Source organism: Strigops habroptila, chromosome 10, assembly GCF_004027225.2.
Source record: "Strigops habroptila isolate Jane chromosome 10, bStrHab1.2.pri, whole genome shotgun sequence".
Taxonomy (NCBI): domain Eukaryota; kingdom Metazoa; phylum Chordata; class Aves; order Psittaciformes; family Psittacidae; genus Strigops; species Strigops habroptila.
In genome coordinates, this window is record NC_046359.1 from 22,347,673 (window position 1) to 22,368,005 (window position 20,333).

At 37.4% G+C, this 20,333-nt stretch overlaps 1 protein-coding gene across 3 annotated transcripts in view; it reads right to left on the minus strand.

Annotated features, from left to right (window-relative positions):
- Window positions 1-306: 306 nt before the first annotated feature.
- STRN (striatin) overlaps window positions 307-20,333 on the minus strand; it is a 74,029-nt gene continuing 54,002 nt past the window's right edge. For 2 of the 3 annotated variants that reach the window (XM_030499317.1, XM_030499316.1), the window contains exons 12-18: window positions 20,075-20,122; window positions 19,312-19,433; window positions 18,519-18,686; window positions 16,139-16,279; window positions 13,964-14,071; window positions 12,551-12,637; window positions 11,963-12,464 (exon numbers count right to left, since the gene is read on the minus strand). In XM_030499317.1, the coding sequence (XP_030355177.1) occupies window positions 12,295-12,464; window positions 12,551-12,637; window positions 13,964-14,071; window positions 16,139-16,279; window positions 18,519-18,686; window positions 19,312-19,433; window positions 20,075-20,122 (844 nt within the window). In that variant the 3' untranslated portion in view covers window positions 11,963-12,294. Of the gene's footprint in view, window positions 12,465-12,550; window positions 12,638-13,963; window positions 14,072-16,138; window positions 16,280-18,518; window positions 18,687-19,311; window positions 19,434-20,074; window positions 20,123-20,333 lie in introns of all 3 variants that reach the window. The other variant, XM_030499315.1, reaches the window with a different exon arrangement.

A 20,333-nucleotide genomic window follows, 5' to 3' on the forward strand; every position in this document is an offset into this window, starting at 1 on the left:
ACTGTACCGTACCTGCTCCACATGTCTGTTCACCCCATGAAGCCGCTGGGGACTGTGTGCCTAAGGGCATGGAAAGATTTAGGGTGCCAACAGTGCCAACATGGCAGAGCAGTACAAAACAGAGACATATGGAGAACAGAAAAACTGAGACACTACTGTGAACAGTAACATGCTACACAGTTCAAAAGGAAGTTCACATGAAGTTACCTCATGCCCCTCCAAACTTGTCCAAGTGTACTTCTCCCTCCTAGTGTACCCTCTGGGATCACATCTTGTGATAAAATGCAAAATTATGAACACAATACAAAATGTTGAAAAATAGTATTTATTAGCACCCAATTTACATAATTATATGGTACAAATGACATTAACTGCTGCTGTAACATTAAATAAAGCTGCTTTTAAAAAACATTGCTTATTTCTGGAAGTCCATGTGATTTTGCTCAGCACAGAATGCGGGTACAGTATACAGCTACCCCACTTCACTACTGTCATACCAAATACAAATACCTGCATGGTTACCTCAATGTGGTCTCATTTTAAACAGCACACTAACATAAGCAGATATATATAATTTTAATGACAAAATATTTACTTGACTTATTCAGGCAAGTGAATGTAGCTTTAAACATAACCTCTCCAAGAAGTTTCACAGAATATGAATTGCAGTGAAAAAGAGAAAATTCAGGGCTGCAATTGAGAGCTCAAAAATATACTGGCATAGTTAAAAATAATCTCCCTCTGAATTTTCAATCTTTGCCATTTTAGATATTTATCCAGGATTCTAAACCACTGAATTTTAGTAAGAAGTTTAACTTTAAGTGTTTGAAGAAGCACTTTCATTTAAAGCAAAAACTTATACTTTTTTTAATAAATGCTTATCAAATCTTTGGAGAACGAATCACTTTTTCACTTTTATCATGTCCCATGATTAAGATGCCTTTCTGAAATCATTAAATACATTAAGCTTATGGATGCTTACTCCCAAGAAAACTATTTCCTTCACAAGTTAGAAAACAGAATTTCTCACTTAAAATAACATTCACTTTTGTACGACAGTAGCATTTAAATAAGGTAATTTGGTGGTACTGAAATTCTGACACAAGACACAGCCTTGCACTGAGCCACACACAAAAACTGCCAAGCAGTCTATTACTCAGTGAGTAAGTATTTCTCATTCGGATCCACCACTCTGCAAGACACTTGAAGCCTAACATTGTTTCAAAATCATAACCTCCGCGTAATTCTGAAGGGGTGTCTTAATTTCCTTTAGCTCTTTATATACCAGTCACAGCAGCCTTTTCAGATCAACTATCTGTCATGGAAGTGACCCAAAACAGAAGAGGAACAACTCTAATTACTAACATTTAAGTGGTTATGACCTGTGGCATCTTCTCCAAAAGAGAACTGTCAGGTTCAACAGTTATTCTTGTAAAGAGGAAAAAAAGTGTATTAATATAAGCAACAAAATAAATCCAAACTATGGTTCATAAGGCAAAGAAACTTGTATTTTTAACCTGACAGTTTCTTTTAAAAGAACTGAAGGTATTTCTATGAAATACAATGCAGGTAGTTGATACGCTGACATACGTCAACAGAAAAATCTTACAGCAACAATAGTCTTCTCATCATGGATTTTCTTCTACAGATTTTTTTCCGATGAGTGATTCAAGGAAAACATAGCACAAGACCACTTTTCAGTCTGCTTGGGCTATAAAGGTACAAGAAATTATTAGCTAACATGCTCAGTTTGCATTTCCAGAAAAAGTGCTAACACCTATGAGACAGTTTTCAAAACCTATGCATGTTTGTAATGTGTGACTGCAAGGAAACAATTTTAGGAGCCATACATCTGAAAACAAGCTATATTCAAAAAGCACTATATCTTGATGACATGAAGAATAAAAAAATAAATTCTTAATGGAAAAATATTAGCTTGAAGTCCATCATTTATCCCTCATATAATGTATTTGGCTGCTTTTAGTGATTAATCCAAAAACAATAAAAATATTTGGCTTGGCAACAAGGTATCCCTTCCCTTTCAGAATAGTACAAATCCAGACACAGAAATCTTTTTGCAACATCCCAGTCTAATATTCTGGTGTGAGGACCAAGGGTTTCTTGAAATAGCAGGGAAGTAATTTTGGGAGCCTGCAATTCAAATTGAGGAAATGCAAGCAGATCGGGCTTGAGGACCTTGTCAACACAAGGCTTTCAGCAGCTTAAAAATCCATGTGCAGACATGGTTTAAACATTGGTGTGATCTCCCAGGATCACAGCACGGCTTGGCAGCACCAGCAGGGCAAAACTAGTTTAACACACAATACCACAACCCAGATGTAATCAGGAAAGAAGTTGGGCTAAAAAGCATATATTTTATATATACATATATATTTTTAGTTCTGCCATAGTTTGGATTTTGTCATCTAGCAACAAATCTCTCCTGACAATAATGGCCGGCTGAGACCCACAGTGTACTATTCAACAGGCTTTACACCTTCTCTAGCAGAATAGACATTCTCAAAAACATCTTAAATGATACAGCACTTCCTAAGTTTTCACAATAGACTGCAGAGCAGCAAAATTAAGTCAGTAGGTGGGGTAAGAGCTAACTCAGTACAATTAAATGAACTGGTAACTAAGGTGGTACAAATAAGCCTTTTGGTGGTAGGAGGGGTAGGGCTGATGCTGAAACTCCACCACCCTTCAAAAAAACACTCTAAGAGAAAATCAGTAGTCCTTTATGAAATTTATCCTGCTATGAGACTCCACTTCAGATGAGATTTTAAGATTCTCAGCAATATAGCCTAAAGGAGGATTTAAGTGGGAAGATAAAAAACAGATATCAAAAAGATAGGTAGACTGCATAACAGATATGTTCATTAGCACAGGCAGAGACATCCTTTTAAAGGTCTGTTTCTGACCATTCTCCCTCCTGGGATTAGTCCCACCAACTGAACAAGAGCACTTGCCAGAGCAAGGATTATTTACAGAGGTCATCCCAGTCCCCTGTGTGTCCCCAGGTGTTTGTCCATTTGCTCTGCTGTATGTAATACTATCTTTTACAATGTGGGTTATTTCTTGTAAAATACCCCCTATATAACTGGATGGATTAACACTGTGGTTTTCACCAGTTTCTCAGCTGCTCAGTAGAAACATTGCGGAGGTTTTGACTAGCAGTTTACAGGCCATTTGTTTCAGGAACCGTGTTGGTCTCTAAGCTTAAAGACACCGATGATTAAAGAGCCAAAGCTGTTCACCTATTGTAACCCTCTTCAACTAAACACATTATCAGATTTAGATAAAATATTCTCAACGCCTTCATGTCCTTATGGAAAAAGGCAGCTTCTTGAAACATCCAAGTATTTTTTTCAGGGAAATCTTTGCTTCCTCTTTGTCACTCAATGCCAATAGCTACACTGAGCATTCCTATGATGATCACGAACAGCAGATGCCCAAAAACTAATTACTATGTCAAAGATTGCAACATCTTATATAAAACAATTTTACCATGTGGTTTACTATCATATTCTGTTTTCTTCATTCTTAACAGTGTAGTCCAAAACAATTTCCACTAAACAGCCACAAATTTCAGAGTATTTTTTAATGCTATATTATGAGCAGCATCATGTTTTCACAGTTAATTCCATGAATCTTACCAGCTCACCCATTAGAAAACTGAAAGACATACATGCTAAGTGAGTCACGAATTACCTGGAACCACCGGTCCTATTCAACATCTTGTTTTGTATGAGGAAGTACTGAAGGAGTAATTTTTTTACAGAATAAGCTATTCAATGTGAAATGAGTCATTCAGAGGACACTGTATGTAATACATATTTAATATGTAGACTGTGACTGAAGGAAAAAAAGTAAATAAAAATGAGAAGCCTAAAATTCTGCTCTGCTTCCCAAATTTTGTGGCTTTGGTTCAATAATAGCGGACATCATGAGACAAAGTCTTAGTCCTGCAATTTTGGTTTTATATAAATGTTTATCCAGAAGCAAAAGAGTAGTCCACTACAGCGCCTGAGGAACTTATCTTTGCATAACTGGGTCCCCAACATGAAGCATGTGAGCAGAAGAGTAAGTTCTATTCTTAGAATTTAAGAAATAAGCTGTTACAAATCTCCTGCCATCTCATCTGAAGTGGGATATATATCAGATTTTTATCCTTCATACAACCTGCAACCAATGGACAAAATAATCCTTAAGAATCATTATGGGAAAGCCTCACTAAACTTGTAGCTCCTACCTTTCACACTCTTCCTCTGTGATACCATCGGGCCTAAACTCTGCACTGCTCCTCAGGCTGAACTCTCCTGTGATAAACACCAGCCACGTGGAGGGCACATCAGTTCTGGCCATTTCACCTAACATCTATCCCCCTACGAGTTCAGCAAATGGTCTGCTTCCCTTGCTGTTCAGCACACAATCCAAATGACCGCTGCCTCAGATAGTCAAAGTAAAAATACAAATAATCTCATTTGCAGATACTCCCACACTGCAGAATTTACTCATGTTAGATTGCAAACCTGATGCTTCAGCAAAGAGGACTCCAAGAAAAACACTGCTATAGTTTCTTGTACAAGCAGAGGGACAACCAAAATGGCTGCATTTTCTTCCTTAACCCAATTTACTGGGTTTACTGGGTACTTCACACAGGTGTCAATTAGGCTCCCTAGGATAGTCTGCAAAGACCCTCAAAACCACAGTCTGCAAACACTTCCAAATACACTTCTTGAAAGCCATTAAAAAAACAAAACAAAACAAAACAAACTTGCTTATCTGATGGTTATGCCCAGTTTTTCATTTTGGTTTTCTTTTGGGATAAACTTTCCACATAAGTTTATGGAAATTGCTGCTCCCCAAAATTACATTGTTAAAACATGAGGAAGGAGGTGGGGAAAGGGGACACATCTGTGATCAAACAGATGTACTGAAAAAGGTGGTGTAACCTTTATCTCCTACACATTTATTCAAAAGGACAAGTTTCTGGTTACTTTAAATTCACAACTGCAAAATGGCATTGTATGACCTAATCACACAGCTGTATCGTAAACATCACACACCGAATCAAACACATTACATATGGGACTGCTTTAACGTAGCATTATTCGAAAACATACATCCTAAAAAATAATCTACAGTATGTGGCATATAGTTCTACAGGCTTCTAGCTAAAGAACATATTTTATCAAAATAAACATGAATGAGACCCCAAAACACTCATTGGGTGGTTTTCTTAGAAGTAATAAAATCTGTTATGTGGTATGTCAAAAGTTTTCTCTTTGAGGCACAAAAATAAATACAGAAACTAGGACTTGTTAAGAGTGAAGAAAAAGTTTTCCACGATATAATTATATCTAGAGCTTCTTCCAGGCCAAATCATTTTGTGTAAGCATTTTGGTAACTGAATCAAATATGTGAAAGCAAACAGCACAGTGAAATAAATTAGAAATAAAGAGCAGAGTATTTAAAACTAGCAGACCAGTTTTCAACACGCAGAAGGACTGAAAATTATCCCAATAAATTTGTTAGTAAAACCAAAATGAGTAGCACAGGCCATCAAACACAAAAAATTATGAGTTAACCATTAAAAAATGTACCATGTAAATTAGATATGGGAAAAATAGTAATGGTAAAATGCCATATACTGATGTTGCACAAAAATGTTTTTTTTGCAAGAATAAGCCTTAGGTCCAGTTTTGTTTACATCTTCAATAGATGTATGCATCACATTCATGAAAGTTACCAATTACATTGAACCAGGAAGAACTGCACATGAAAAGGAAAAAAAAAAAAAAAAGAAATAATTTAGTGCCCTCAGAGATCAGAAATTCAAAGCTTATAAAATTCAGAATAATAATGAAAGAGGAATTAGGTACCTAGCTGCTAAAGAATCATAACAACATAGTGAAAGTGAAGCAGAAACTTGAGAAGCAACAATGCTCAAAGTTATTTAAAACAGATGTCAGAAATAAAGAAGTATGATTTGGGTTTGTGAGACACTAGTCAGAAGACCAAAAGTTTGGTCTTCTTACAAAAAACCATCATGTTACAGAGGAAAAAACCAACCAAACAAAATCCACACTTAACAGGTGACCTTTAAGCGAAGTCCAACAAACCATGCATATGGAATGATGTTGTGGGCACCAAGATATGGAGAACTGAACTAAAAAGCTGAAAATAAGAAAAACTTGTGTTAAAAGAGCAGACTAAAAAATAGCTTGAAGAAAGTGGAAAGAAATGGAAATATACAGCTAGAACCAGTGCATGCATGCAAGTTCCAAATTACAAAGACAACGAGGAACACGTAAAATGGCACAAAACATGGCTTGGAATACTGGCATGAAGTTACAAAAAAGAACTACTAAACATCATGTAAATCCTCCTGTCGGTGAGAAGTAATTATTGAAACAATCCTTGAAAGGAAGCCTAATTGTTTAGAACATATGTAAAACCCCACTGACTAAGACAGTATTAAAATGCACAAGTTTACAACCCTGCTTTAGCAAGCAGATGGACCAGATAACCTAAATAATTTTTTGATCCTTAAGTCCTATGATGATGTTCAGAAGATCTGACAGGCTCATGCACAGTACCCTGCAGTTCTACAAGTATGTGAGCAAGTACAGTAAAAAGACATTGACATCAATTATGAAGACCAGCACAAAAATATATATACTCCACAACCTCTTTGTAAGGCTACATTTGTTTTGTTTTTTAAAGGCACCTCATCCTCTAGCTATTGCCAGCTTTTTAAAAAAAATCACTTTTCAGGTTGAGCAAGTGCTCAATAGTGAGAAGGAAACATCTTTCAATTCACATTTGAACAGCCACTTCTTACATTCCAATTGTAATCAGAATGACAGTCTTTAAAAACAAGCATGCTGGCCTATTAGTTTTATGTACAGCAATTTAAACAACTGTAACTACATATCATATTGTGTAAGCAAAAGCACAACATTCATGTCATACTCACACCATTATCCTTTGTATACACAAACTCAAGAGAACTCTTAATACCAAAACATTAAAATGCACCCATGGAGTCTTCCCTTACTAGACACATTTAATACATGTTTACAATATATATACACATATATAATATACATAACTTTTAGAATTTTTCAAATAAATCTTTGTAATTTCCTCTTCAAAAAGAAATAAAATAATGACACTGAAAGAATATGAGTCAAGTACACAGAACTCTCAAAGTTGAATGCTCAGTTTTGCAGCCAAGTTTCCCCTTTCCATCATAACCAAATCACTTTATAAAAACTAAATAATCTGAATTACTATTGTAGTCATCTGTTTCATGGTAAAAGTTCTAATCTTATCTATGGAAATATATTGCATATCAATATCATGAAGTGACATATCTGAATATTCTGAGCAATAAAAGGTATTCCAGAGTATTTTAGCTGTAAATATAATGTGTTGCAGGCTCAAACAGCACAGGTCACCCTTTTATTCTAAATAATACAGTTGATTTAAACTCTGAGATCAGCTTCAAATGTGGTCCCATCCCCAAATGCCACTCTAAAAACACCACAGTCAAACTCTATGTTGATATCTTTCAATGATTCAATGATTCCTTTTTAAAAAGTGTCAGTTTAAAGGTAAAGATTTATTCATCAGTTTCCAGTCTTAACCTCAGGCTAGTATGTGGAAGACTTGCATTGGGTTCCTTCCTACTCATATCAGCACCAGAAACCATCTGCAGCGAAATTCTGCCTTCCATTCCCACATGAGGAAAAAAAACCAACTGCACACTTACGAACAGCAGTAACTCTGATGATGACACATAATAGAAAAGAATCCACTCACCTTCCTTTAAGAAGGGATAAAAGACTAAGATTGGATTAAAAGTTATTTGTCATTCAAATCAACAGAGAAGCTCTGAATACATAAACAAATCACATCTGTTGAGTAATTACAAGCAGCACTCATTCTTCAGGTTGTGAAACGGCTCTGTGAACGGCATAGAGTATTGTAAATCACCTTCCCCCCCACACCTGCCGAGCTGGATGGGACATTAGCATTGGCATAGTCAGCAGGAAACTGTGAGAAGCAGTTCAGAGGCTGGTTTTTTAAGGGGATAATGGTCAGTGTCAGATAAAGAACTGATTTTTGGTTGAAGCCAAAATCTGCAGCTGAGGGTCATGGCAACCCAGGAAATGTCTGATTTTGACTGCTCCCCATTATTGGATTTGTTGAAGAGTTATAAGGCTTGCCTGACCCTTAGGAGGGTAAGCAGCCCTGAGGAACACTGGCAGTTCCCGGTAACTGTGGCAGGAAGAATAAAGGACTTGGCAAAAGAAAATGAAACAAAACTTGGAAAGGGAAAAGCTATGATTTGTGGCATGTTAGAAGCAGCCATGATAGCCACCCAGAAAGATAAGTATAATGTTAAGCAAATTGAAAAAGAGTCTCTATTAGAACTGATTCCTTGCTTTGGAGGCTGATCTCCTCAATCAGGAAGTTGTGTCTCATTCGCCCTGGGAAGATTTAAGAGAAGCTAGGACTGAGTTACTTTCCAACCCTAAATTTAAACCACTCCTTAAAACTGAAATAGTTTCTGATGATGAGGAAGAGGGGGTCAAGCCCACTGTCGCCGTAAAGGCAATACCTTGTAGTGCCACTGAAATGGCTGAGTTAAAGGGAAAACATAGCAAGCAGGCAAAGGAAACTGAAACAAAATACGTATGGAGGGTTTCCCTGATTGGAGGGTATAGGATAAAGCCCTCAGAAGCAGCAGCAGCCCAGAGATATTGGGGCCTGGGGGTATTTGTGACAGCAGATGATAGTACGAAACCATGGTCCCTGGCCCTGTGAGTGGCATACTAGGCAGAAGAACTAGATCCATAGAATGGGGAAACCCCATATTCATACCTACCCCTGGTCTGGGTCAGTTAACTGAAAGTATACAGAAAGCAGCTTGCCTTCAATTAATGCATGACAGACTGCTTATACCTCAGCAACCTTCCCCCATGTTGCTTATGGCTAATCGTGATGACTCCTCTGATTAAAGGACTAGCCAATTCTTTAAAACTCTATGCTGTGGCCTTTGTAGCAGACATGGGAGTCCAAACGTCAACTCTAAATGCTGAGACAGCAAAACAGAGTGGTGGTGTGCCCGACAAAAAACAAATACAAGTTTCTGATGCATTTGGATACTCTAAACGCCAACCCACAGCTTGGGTAAAATGTTAGTTACCTGGTGACTCCAGTCCTCCAAAGACTATCATGATATTGGGCATGCTCTCCACCAGTATCTTGGGGCTAGAGCTATTAAAAGGAAAAGCTTGGATGGATTCAAAGGGGAACAAATGGAGATATGGGGATCTCCATACGTCTTTCACAATTCGCTCCCAAACTTCCTCCATCCGAGACTGTAAATATAAAACTGCACCACTTACCACTGGGTGCAAGAGAGGGGATCATCGCCATCATGTCATCCAAACCCACTCACTTTACAATTCTCCTGTATGGCCAGTTCGTAAACCAAATGGAAAATGGCAAGTGACTACTGACTACCGCTGCTTGAATGCAAACACCGGCCCCCTCACTGCTGTATCTACAATACAGAAGCAAAGCAAAAAGGAACTCCAATACACTTTGGAACTTTAGGTTTTCTGGAGACTAAGACCCCAAGATGCAGGGTGGTCTGACTGACTCTGGGATTCAATGACAGAAGTGAAAAATTGGTGGCGATTAAATGGATGTCCACGACTTACGGCACTCTGCCATAAGGCTCCCCACATCCTTCCCAAGAACAGAGAACCAGATGATCCTAAGAACCCCTCATACTATCCAGGCCAATCAGTACTGGTGGACATGCCACCAACTGGAGAAGTTCCCTTGGTTCTGATAGGATCAAGTTCTTCTTTCTTTTCTATTGCAGGAAGAGGAATCTACTGAATTTAGAAGTTCCCTTCAAGCATATGTGTTACTGTTACTCCTATCAATTGATTGTATAGTTCTTAGTTTAAAAAATACATTATGTATATAAGTTTGCTGCAATCATTACTTTGGGTGATTTGTCTTGTGTACATAGGAATCGCAATGAGAGGAGAGAATTCCCCTGCTACTTAGCATGAGATTTGTACAAATATGGAATACAACCAATCAAGGTACCTGTGTAACTCTTCCAACCTCCTCTGAGCAAAGCTTGAGATTTTTTGTAATACCAATCATTATGTCTTTCAATCTGACTCATAACTAACTAACAGACAGGCCTCATGTCGTTCTTCCAGTTTGGAAATTCAAGGACTACACTTATATTCAATTGAGGGCCGGCCATCTTTTGGCCAAGGACAAGGTGGAAACAATTGAACGCTCTGGTGAAGATTTTTCTCTAGGACTACCTAACACCCATTTTGCCTATTATGAGGAAACAGGTAATGATTTTTGGGGACAAAACTTTCCCTCCCTCACATTCACACAGAACGTATGTAACACCTCATTTTGTTCTTGGGCACCTTGTGACATGGGCAAACTATCAGGGAGGCAGGACAGAAAGTCATGCTCCACGAAGGTGGTGGTATTTTCCTGTGCTGGCTGCCCTAAGGCTGTGGATACCAACTGCCTAGGCAACAAACAGCCCAGAGACAGTGCTGCAAGGCACTGAGGCTGCCCTCATCAAAGCACAAAGTTAACTGGATCTGGGGGCTTACCACATAGCCCTACCACCATCAGGAATGTTCCAGAATAGCTCGCAATGCATGAGACAAGCATGCAGACGAATCTCCACCTGCAGGAGTATTCCAAGAAACCTGATCCTATAAAAAGGCAATAATCTTTCAGTCATGTGGTGTGCTCCTCCACCCTGGACTTCAGCAGACTGACTAAAAGGACTTCAACTCTCTGACTGAGAAGACATCACTAGATCTATGGGGTGGTGAACCTATCTCTCTGTTTTCTCTCCTCCTTTCCTTTCTCCTTTTCTCCCTCTACTTTGGATCTTTTACAACAATAAGAACTCGCCAAGACTTTTGTTCCTCCTGACACAGTTTAGGGAAGTTTTACAATAAAATTAACTGTTGTTTCATTTTCAACCTCTGGAGGGCCTGTGGTTTCTCCCACGAACCACACAGAGTATTGTAAAAGGTCACCTCTCCGACACACACGCTAAGTAGGACAGGACACAGATAACTTAATCAATGGCATGATACACCCAGTGAAGCAGAGAAGTTAAAAAGTCCCACAAATGGTGAAGTTGGGAAATACTTCTAGAAGTAGCAAAATATCTCAATTTGATAAAACTTTGTATAGTTCCCACCTATTGCACTAGTAGGACTCATACAAAGCATCAGGTATAGGTTTAATCTTCAAAAGAAGTATTTTACTGTTATCCTTAATGCCCAGAATGATACCCTTTTTAACAGGAACAGAAAGAGGAGATGAATGTTTGATAGCTAAGTTGTAGGACAGCTTTTTCAGAAAGCTTTGTGATAATTTCTTGTGCCAGATCTCCAAGAATAAACAGCATTATAAATCTGAATAAGTTAAATCTGCTACTACAGTATATACAGACTGCTTCAGTCTGTTGTTAATTGGGACTAGACTAAAGGCTCAGCTTCTAGCCACATGCTAATACAGGTTTTTAAAAAAATTATATAATTTTTTTTGCAAACTAAATAATTCCTGCATAACACAGAAGATGCAACAGAAACTTTACTGCATTTTAATTTATGTTAGTAATTTGCTTGCCTTTAACTGCATTTATCTTAGGCTAGCAGCCAGCTGGCTGAGATTAAGTATCCACTATTGGCCTCTGAACAAGATCTACTTTATTAATACCAAAGGGATGACAAAGTGCCTCTCACATGACACAGAAATGAGCATGTGAAATGACACTTTTTCCAGGTGATTTAATTTCACGTACATTAAGATTCCTCAATGAGAAGCATCCTAGGAAGTTTCCCTCTTTTCCTACTCCCTGATGCAATTAGACCCCTTTTTTTCCAGTACTCCATTTTATTAATAGATAATACATAGACCTAGTTTCACCCAAGGCCTGCCTGGACGAAAATTCACACCCTCTGAAATAAAAGCATTTCTTTTGATTTTTAACTAGTTGAAACTGAGAGTTTCCAAGCTCTCAGCACCAGCTGAGCTCACAGAAACCAGAACAAACTTCAATTTAGAAAACAGTACCCTGCAAAACTAAACACTTACAAACATTCTCTGAATTACAGGGCAGGGTAAGAAGACTCACGCCCTCCTCTTCTCTTTGTGCAGCTGGTTAAATATATACAAAGCTAGAGTTGAAAGGGAAGCACTCTGTCATACAAACACTTTAGCCAGAGCATCTGCTCCTGCACTGGCAATATAACATTTGGAGGGGTGGAATGCCACATCATGAATGGACTCATCAAATTTTTTGCGATGAGCAGTAAATTCTTGGATGCAGGTCTTGCTTTCAAGATTCCACAAGCGAATCGAACAGTCATGACCTAAAGAAAGGGGAAACAATTTTCTTTATAATTCTCAAGTCTGCCACCATGATGAGAAAAAGAAAATGAAATCTGAATGTACTTACTGCCAGACATCAAATACAAGCCATTCGGATCAACAGCTAAACTTGTAACTGCATCTAAGTGAGCTACCATGGAGTGGATCAGTTTTCCTTTGAAGAAAAAAGGAAAGAAAAAAAAAAATTATTTTGGTTATTTTCTGCAATCCACTTTGTTATCTGTATTCACTGCCTAAACCCTAACACAGCTCATATTATAAATACAAGACCTCATTCCATGACTGAACCATTAAAAATATGCAAGAAGTCATTCTTTTAATATTTGCAGGCCCAGGAGAGCCACAGTACCAATACCACTAGTTCTGTTAGATCCTTGTTTTATGTCTGCAATACTATCGTGAAGCTGCAATCACTGTGCGTTTTAATTATCTGCCTCTTAAATGAATTAAGAGAATTCAAGAGTAAGATCTTGACTGGGAAGGAGGGCAGAGGCTGAGTGTACTAATAAGCAATGAACATAAGAATATAGGAAAAAATACTCAACTCATAATGAATGTTTTATTACAACTTATTACAATTACACTAATGACTTCATGTTAAAAATATTAAATCATGGATCAAATGTGGGGGTTTCGTTGCAGAAGATAATTAAACAGAAAAAAAAAAAGAGCTGCCATTTCTCAACTATTTTTTTCCAAACCTACATCATCAAACAAATCAGCTACTTCAGCTTTTTCCTCAGTTTTTACTGGCTCCTTTCTCCGCTTCTTATTTTAAAATACACCTGGGGAGTAGCAAACTTAAAATCAACAAGAATATTGAAAGATCTAAATTTAAGACAGCGTGATCTGTCACAAACTGAAGATTACTATGATTTGCAGTCAGAATACCTGATTTATAGTACTGTTCCTACAAAAAAGTCTTTTAAAACCCAAGAAATTTATAACTAGACATCTCAGTGTGACATTTACTACAAAAGCAAAAAACTACTATAAACTGTCCAGCTGTGTCTGCAGAAGTGAGAGATCCACACAGTGGATCAAAGTGAGAATGATGCCTACAAGGGAACTTCTATCGCCAAGGTATCAGGCAGAGGTCTTGGAAACACTAAACGAGTGCCAGAGCTTCCTGCCCTCAGATCAAAATAATACAGAGAACACAACAAAATAAACATGGACATAAACACATAAAGATTTTGAAAAAGCTGCCATTTATGTTAAAAATTGGTAACCCCCATACATAAGGCATTTTAAAAGAACAAACAGAGAATGACACAGATTCCTTATCACTGCGCCAATAAAGTTTTAAGTAGGCTGGCAATCTTTGGGGTCTAGTGGTGATGAGAGCGATCCCATTTCAGAGACTAGTGAATTCTTAACATCACTCAGCGTTTATGTGAATAATATTAATCATAATGAAATTCTGTTTATATTTTATGTTTTGCAACCACTGACTAGGACCTGCTGAAGATATGCATACCTGTATTGTTGTCGTAGAATTTGATGTGTCTGTCTTCATGGGCAGTGATACTAATTGGAAGAGTTGGATGGCTGATGACTCTGTTTATCTGACAGGAGGAACTGACTGCTAAGAAAAAACCCACACACCTCAGTACATGTAAATTGCTAAGTTCTTTGAAAGATTGCTACTAAGAAATAATTATGTAATCAAATTTATTTGCAAAATAATTCTTACCTTTATGTAATGGAAGCTCTCAGCTAGCACCTTCTGTAATGTGGTTTACTCTAAAATACTTTCCAAATTACACACACACAGAGGCATACATAAACCATACCTATGAGTGTTAAATACAAACAAATAAGATCCAACTTTTGGCCCGGGTGTTAGATGGGTGCATCAGGCAAGAACACAAAGCCAAAAACTGAGTAAAAATACTTTATGTGCACTTCCCTACCTCCACATTCTTCTTGTCAAGCCCGACCTTCTTCATAACACACAGCCAATACAGTAAAATTAACACTGCAGTCAGTATGTTTCCAAGCAGAAAAGATCCCATGCTCTCATCCTAACAAACCAAACCCCACCTACTCTTATCTGATACACATGGATTACAATTCTTATTGAAGAAAAGGATGCTAGACTATTCATATGAGAGCAATTTTTTTATAGCTTTCAAGAATCTTGAAGTATCATATATACACACACGCGCCACACAAAAATTATAGGAGTTTTTTGATTAGAAATCTAGGCATTGCTGTGATGCGCAAAGTAGTGTAAGAATCATCTTAAGAGGCATAGATTACCACAAAAACACAAATAGCCACATCGCAGAACATCAAAATATAGTTATCTTCCTTCATGTGGGAGTTGACTGTATTTAGTTAAACTGCTGCCAAAGAACACTCACATTATCTAATTTAAATTCTTACTAAAATAAACAAAATACTACTGTACGATCACTTGCTACTAAGGTAGTAAAGACTTAAATTTACATCCTTCTATAAAAATCTGAACTGTCACGTAGCGTCAGCACCACAGGAATTTAACAATTATGAAGGTGTAAATTAAGGAAAAAACACATTCATATTAATAAACACACCTAAAAATACTAAAAGGAAATGAGACTGCATTACAACCTGCTATCCTTACAGTTTTAAAATGCCAAGCACAGTGAAGCTTATATACAGTGGAGGGGGGACAGGGAAGAAGAAAGGTAACTTCCACTGAATAGAGATAACTGACTTAGGACTCGTTTTTCAGACAGGGACAAAGATGTGTGTTAACAAAAAAAGAAATCCTATACAGTAAGGAGTAATACAAGGAAGGGAGATGGCACTTTCCATCCCCTTTCATAAAATGAGTCATTTAACTATTTTAAAACAGACAAGCAAAGCCAACAAGAAGGGCTTGCTCTCTTTAAAAAAAATAATTAAATAGTAGAACTCAGTGACATAAAACTTTTAGATGGGAGAATAATCAAAATTTCAAAAAAAGACTGAAATCTTTTATTGTTATCAGGTTACCATTTTGGCCTGAATATGAAACCTCATGTTTCAGCTCATTCTGCTCTCTCTCATAATGCCAGTTTCCTCTAAAACTTCTGATATTGGCCACTGCCCTGATCCAAAGCATTATACAGGTGAATACTCTTCCACTGGAGCTTTGCTTTTCTCATACAGTGAAAACTTCAACTAAAGGCCAACTGCAAATGAGCTAAGAGTGCATATAAATTCAGAAGAGGGATACATCTGACGAAAAATAAAAAAGAATACACGCACACACTCCCAAATTTTAAATAAATTCAGCTTTAGATTTTCCTGATATTACCTCTATCTTGCAATTCTGGACTAAAGAGAGAACGGAAGTCTTGAAGCTGCTGAGATCACTGGACTGTATTAGAGACCTGTGCTTTTCTTTGTGCTACTGTTCCTGGAAGAGGAATTCAGATAGTGTGGGTTTGTTTCTTCTACCTTCTTTCAAAAGTATGTGCACTTTTTTACTACTGAGATACCCACAAGGTCTGTTGCAGTAGTAGTAATTTACTGTCACATCTCAAACACAGCCTGTAACATAGTTCATGTTATAATTTATCACAACATTGCCTATTTGTTTGGTAACACCAAAAATACTACCAACAGTATTGACTTTAAACAAGCAATTTTTTGGGGGATTGGCTTTTAATTCGATACATACTAGTATCCATACTGGACTCCAGGGTAAGAATTCGTTGCCGTGTCTCCATGTTAAAAATGCAAGTGTGTCCACTGTTAAATGATGCTACCATGAGACTTGGGTCACTGCTCACAAGATCTACTGATGAAGGGATTCCCATTTCTAGAAAACAATGTAGAGAATATTTTCATAAGATTTAGTTAGTGTAAAGAAAACAACAAAAAAGCCCAACAAAACAAAAAAACCTCCTACCCAGTAAGCATTTTCATATCAAAAGAGCCATGATTATGAAAGGAAATATTGCATTTTAAAATCTACATTATGACAATCTAAATAGACTGCCCTGTATGATCACTATTTTAATCCTATTTCTCTGATACGCGTATCAACAATGTTTTTCACTAAGATGCTGTATCTGGAACTGCTGCTGGACAAAAATCTACTTTGAAACTAAGAAAGAAACTCCCTGCCTCCTTTTCCTTCCTTTAGCTGTAAGAGCAATTCTCAAACACAGCTCCATTGCATCAAGTAAAAGGGCATGAAATTGAAGTGGTAAAACTATTGGCAGGACAGATGATCAACATTATTATTAACCTGGGCAAATTCAGAGCTTAAAAAAAAACCCAAAGCTTTCCAGGTGCAAATTTTATAAACTGATACTGTAAGCACGGAAAGTTACATAAATACATTATAAACTCATATTACAAAGCTTCATCCATCCTGCCTGTTATGGTGTACATCTGATCTATTTACACTGTAGCTATCTGAACACTACAGGACAGAAGGCCAAATCAGCAGAGCTTGGGTATAGGAAATATCCCTTAGAATTTTTCTCCTCGACTGTCCTGTTCACCACCTGCTATGTGAAAGAACAACACCAGTTGCAACAGATGCCAGGAGGAGGAGGGGGAAGAGGTGGAGAGAGAGACGTTAAAGTTAAGCAAGTTCATGTCCATAGATCCAGATAACACAAGAATATCATCACCTCTCTCCAAACCTAAGATTCATGGAGAAACATCTCCCTTGTACACACAGCCTCAGGAATGTTGCTCAGGAATGGTGGTACATATCTACAGTACCCCAAAAAAAGCCCAAAAGGATTGGTGTGAGATGAGAAGAAAAATATGTATTGTTTCTGAAGTGAGCTTTTCTACTATTGCCATGCCTGCTTACCTGCAACTTCCTGGTAAGCCTACAGTGGTTAATCTAAAGGACTTAAGTGACAACTGCTAGCTTTTTTATAGAGTTTGTTCAAAGTTCTCAATAAGCCATAGCAAAGTTTCAGTTTCAAAGAAGGATCTCTGAATTTCAACAACTGGGTTTCATTCCAGTTTGGAATATAAAAACCCCAAAGATAGCTCTGTCAGGAAAGACTGTTCCCCCTGCCCTCTTAATTTAATAATTAACAAACAAACAAATAAAACCAAACCAAATAAACAAACAGAAACCCAAAACAAACAGACAAAACCCACTACCAGGAAGTTTTCAAAGCAGACAGGTAGACAATCTAGCAGCAAACCACTTCTGTTTTCACAGACCCCGCAAACCTTTGGAAACACAGTTCTGCAAGAACTAAAATGCATGAAGCGTTTCTATTTTGCTCAGTCTATTTTAACTAACAAGTAATGGCACATCTAACCAGGTTTACACCATAATTCAGTAAGATAGTTCAGTTATGCCAGTTTATTTTGCCTCAAAGTTGTTCTGAAGGGCCAAGGAACTGTCTTAGTTCATGGGTTACCTTTAGGACCATCAGCTCTAAGAGAGTCTGGCAATGTCAACAGGCTCATTCTAGAACACTTACTCAAGACAGCAACTTCAAGAAAAAAGGCTCTGAACAGTAAGATTTTGATTTGTGTATGACATTTCAGTAACTAAATCCAAAGGAGTAAGTTTTTTCAAGTAGTAGTGTTTAAGATGACTAGGTTACTGCTATTTAGTTAATGCACAAACTCAGAAATTCAACTGGAATCTCTGTGTTAGAGGCACAAGGAACAACCTGGAAGGTACAATGACACTGGCCGGAGATGAAGCACTGGCTACTCCAAACCTCTTTTGGGGGAAGAGAGGGCTTTTTATTCTGACCAAACCAAAACCAAGGGCTTCATGGAAACTCAGTTTGAATCAGACCTACAGAGTTAATATATTATACTCCATGGTTCTACTAACATCAGCAGATCATCTGCAGTTGGCTTTTACATGTACGTGACCGTCCCACTGCGTGTAGGTATCCATTCCGCTGGTGTCAAAGAAGGGACCCAAATTTACTCTTCCCCCAAAACAATCATAAAGATATAAAATCCAGCAAAACAAGCAAGAAGAATTTCTATTCTGTAGCAAAAAACTATGGCAGTCTACACAGTGATGCTCATGAACTTCAAGGTAGGGCAATTTTCTGTACCTTGATTATCATTAAATATATTGAGAGCTGGAGCAATTTCTGTAGCTTTCCATAGACGTATAGTGCCGTCTGCTGAACAGGACAGCAGGCGCTGGTGTGCTCCACTGTAAACCAGACCCCACACTGCATCTGTATGGCCTACAAAAGCACCTCTTAGAACAGAAGGATCTGTGAAAAAAAAACCACAACAAAACATGTTTCAAAACAGATCTGAACTAAGTCAATAGGTGTACCTTGTTCTGTGTTTATGGATCAATCTTAAGTAGCCAACCATAAAAAAACCAAAACAAAACAAAGCACCTAAGACCAATATCAATATCAATACAGAAGTCATATCAGTACAGAAGTCTCAGTTATTCTTGTATGAAGATGCTTGAATTTCATCATCATACATGGCATTCACTTATCCAGTTTAAAACTAATGGAACAAACCAATGTTTTAGCAGAAGGGACAGTATCAAATTTGGCAAAACACACCTGGATTTTAAAATTCACTTTCAAACAACGATTAATGGCACATTGGTTCCTTTTTTCCAAAGGCCAGCTTTACGGCCAACTGCATCTATGAGAAGTGAACATTAAAAAACACATTTGCTGTTCTTGCGAAGTAACAGGTTTAGTCCTGTACTTTTTCAACCCAGCATCAGTATTAAAACAAAAATTTACTTCAAGTAATTGAAGCCAATATTCGATTTTCTCAAAGCAGCATTACCTACAAGTTTTACTATTTTAGCCAAATAACATTAATGCCACTAAATGTATCACTTCACTGGTGTGTGTGACAGCAACGTACCGTAAGAGTCATAGGGATCAATATTCGGGTTGGTTGTATTCCAGCCATGGATGAGGCCATCTGTTCCCCCACTATAACATTGTTCACCATTACTGCTCATCACCACACAGAGCACTGGTCCACTGGAAGAAATGCCCCGCAAAAGAAACATTGACTATTAATGTTTTCATTATGTGTAAAGCAATGTCAATGGACTCTTCAAATTTCCCTGTTTGATACAATTCACTTGCTGCATGGACTGCAACAAAAATTCTGCAGTCAGATCATATGTTACAACACTTCCCACAAAAAAACCCTCACACTATTTGATAACATAACTACAATTAGGACAATTTAATCATTGTGCACATGAAATATGAAAAGTGTTACACTTTTAAATACAGGCTACGCTATTTTGCATAAACAGTTTTTTTACCCTTTTTTAAAGATCTATGGCTCCTTCATGAAATGAGTTCAGTAGATTCACTGCAAACAGCTTCATTCTACAAATGCACATATCTGACAAAAAGAACACCTAATCAAACTCAAACTTTATAATTTGTAGGCTTTTCTTTTAAAATTGTTGTGTACCTAGCTCTGGACATAAATAATTATGCAAAAAAGGAGATGAACATCTACAGATATTTTAAATAACATGGGAACTAAAAGCACCACATAGAATCACTAGCTGACAAGGTGGGAATTACTTTAAAAAAAAATAAATCTACGTTCAAAAAATCATATATTTCTCAAAATATAACAATGTTTCTCAGGAAATACTCACTTATGTGCTCTGAAGGTATATATTGGTTCTACATCAAGAGATGCACTCCTAAATGAAGTACAAGAAAGTGTTAACATGTATATGATCTGACACAATGCATTACAAAAAAGTGTTAGAACTGCTAAATTCTTAAAATCACTGCTATGTTGAAGTGTTTTTCCCACAACTTCCTTTCCCAACACGATTCTTCATATGTCTAAGAATTCTTTGCATTCTTTCAAAATATTATAGGATTTGTTTGGTTGGTTTGGGTTTTTTG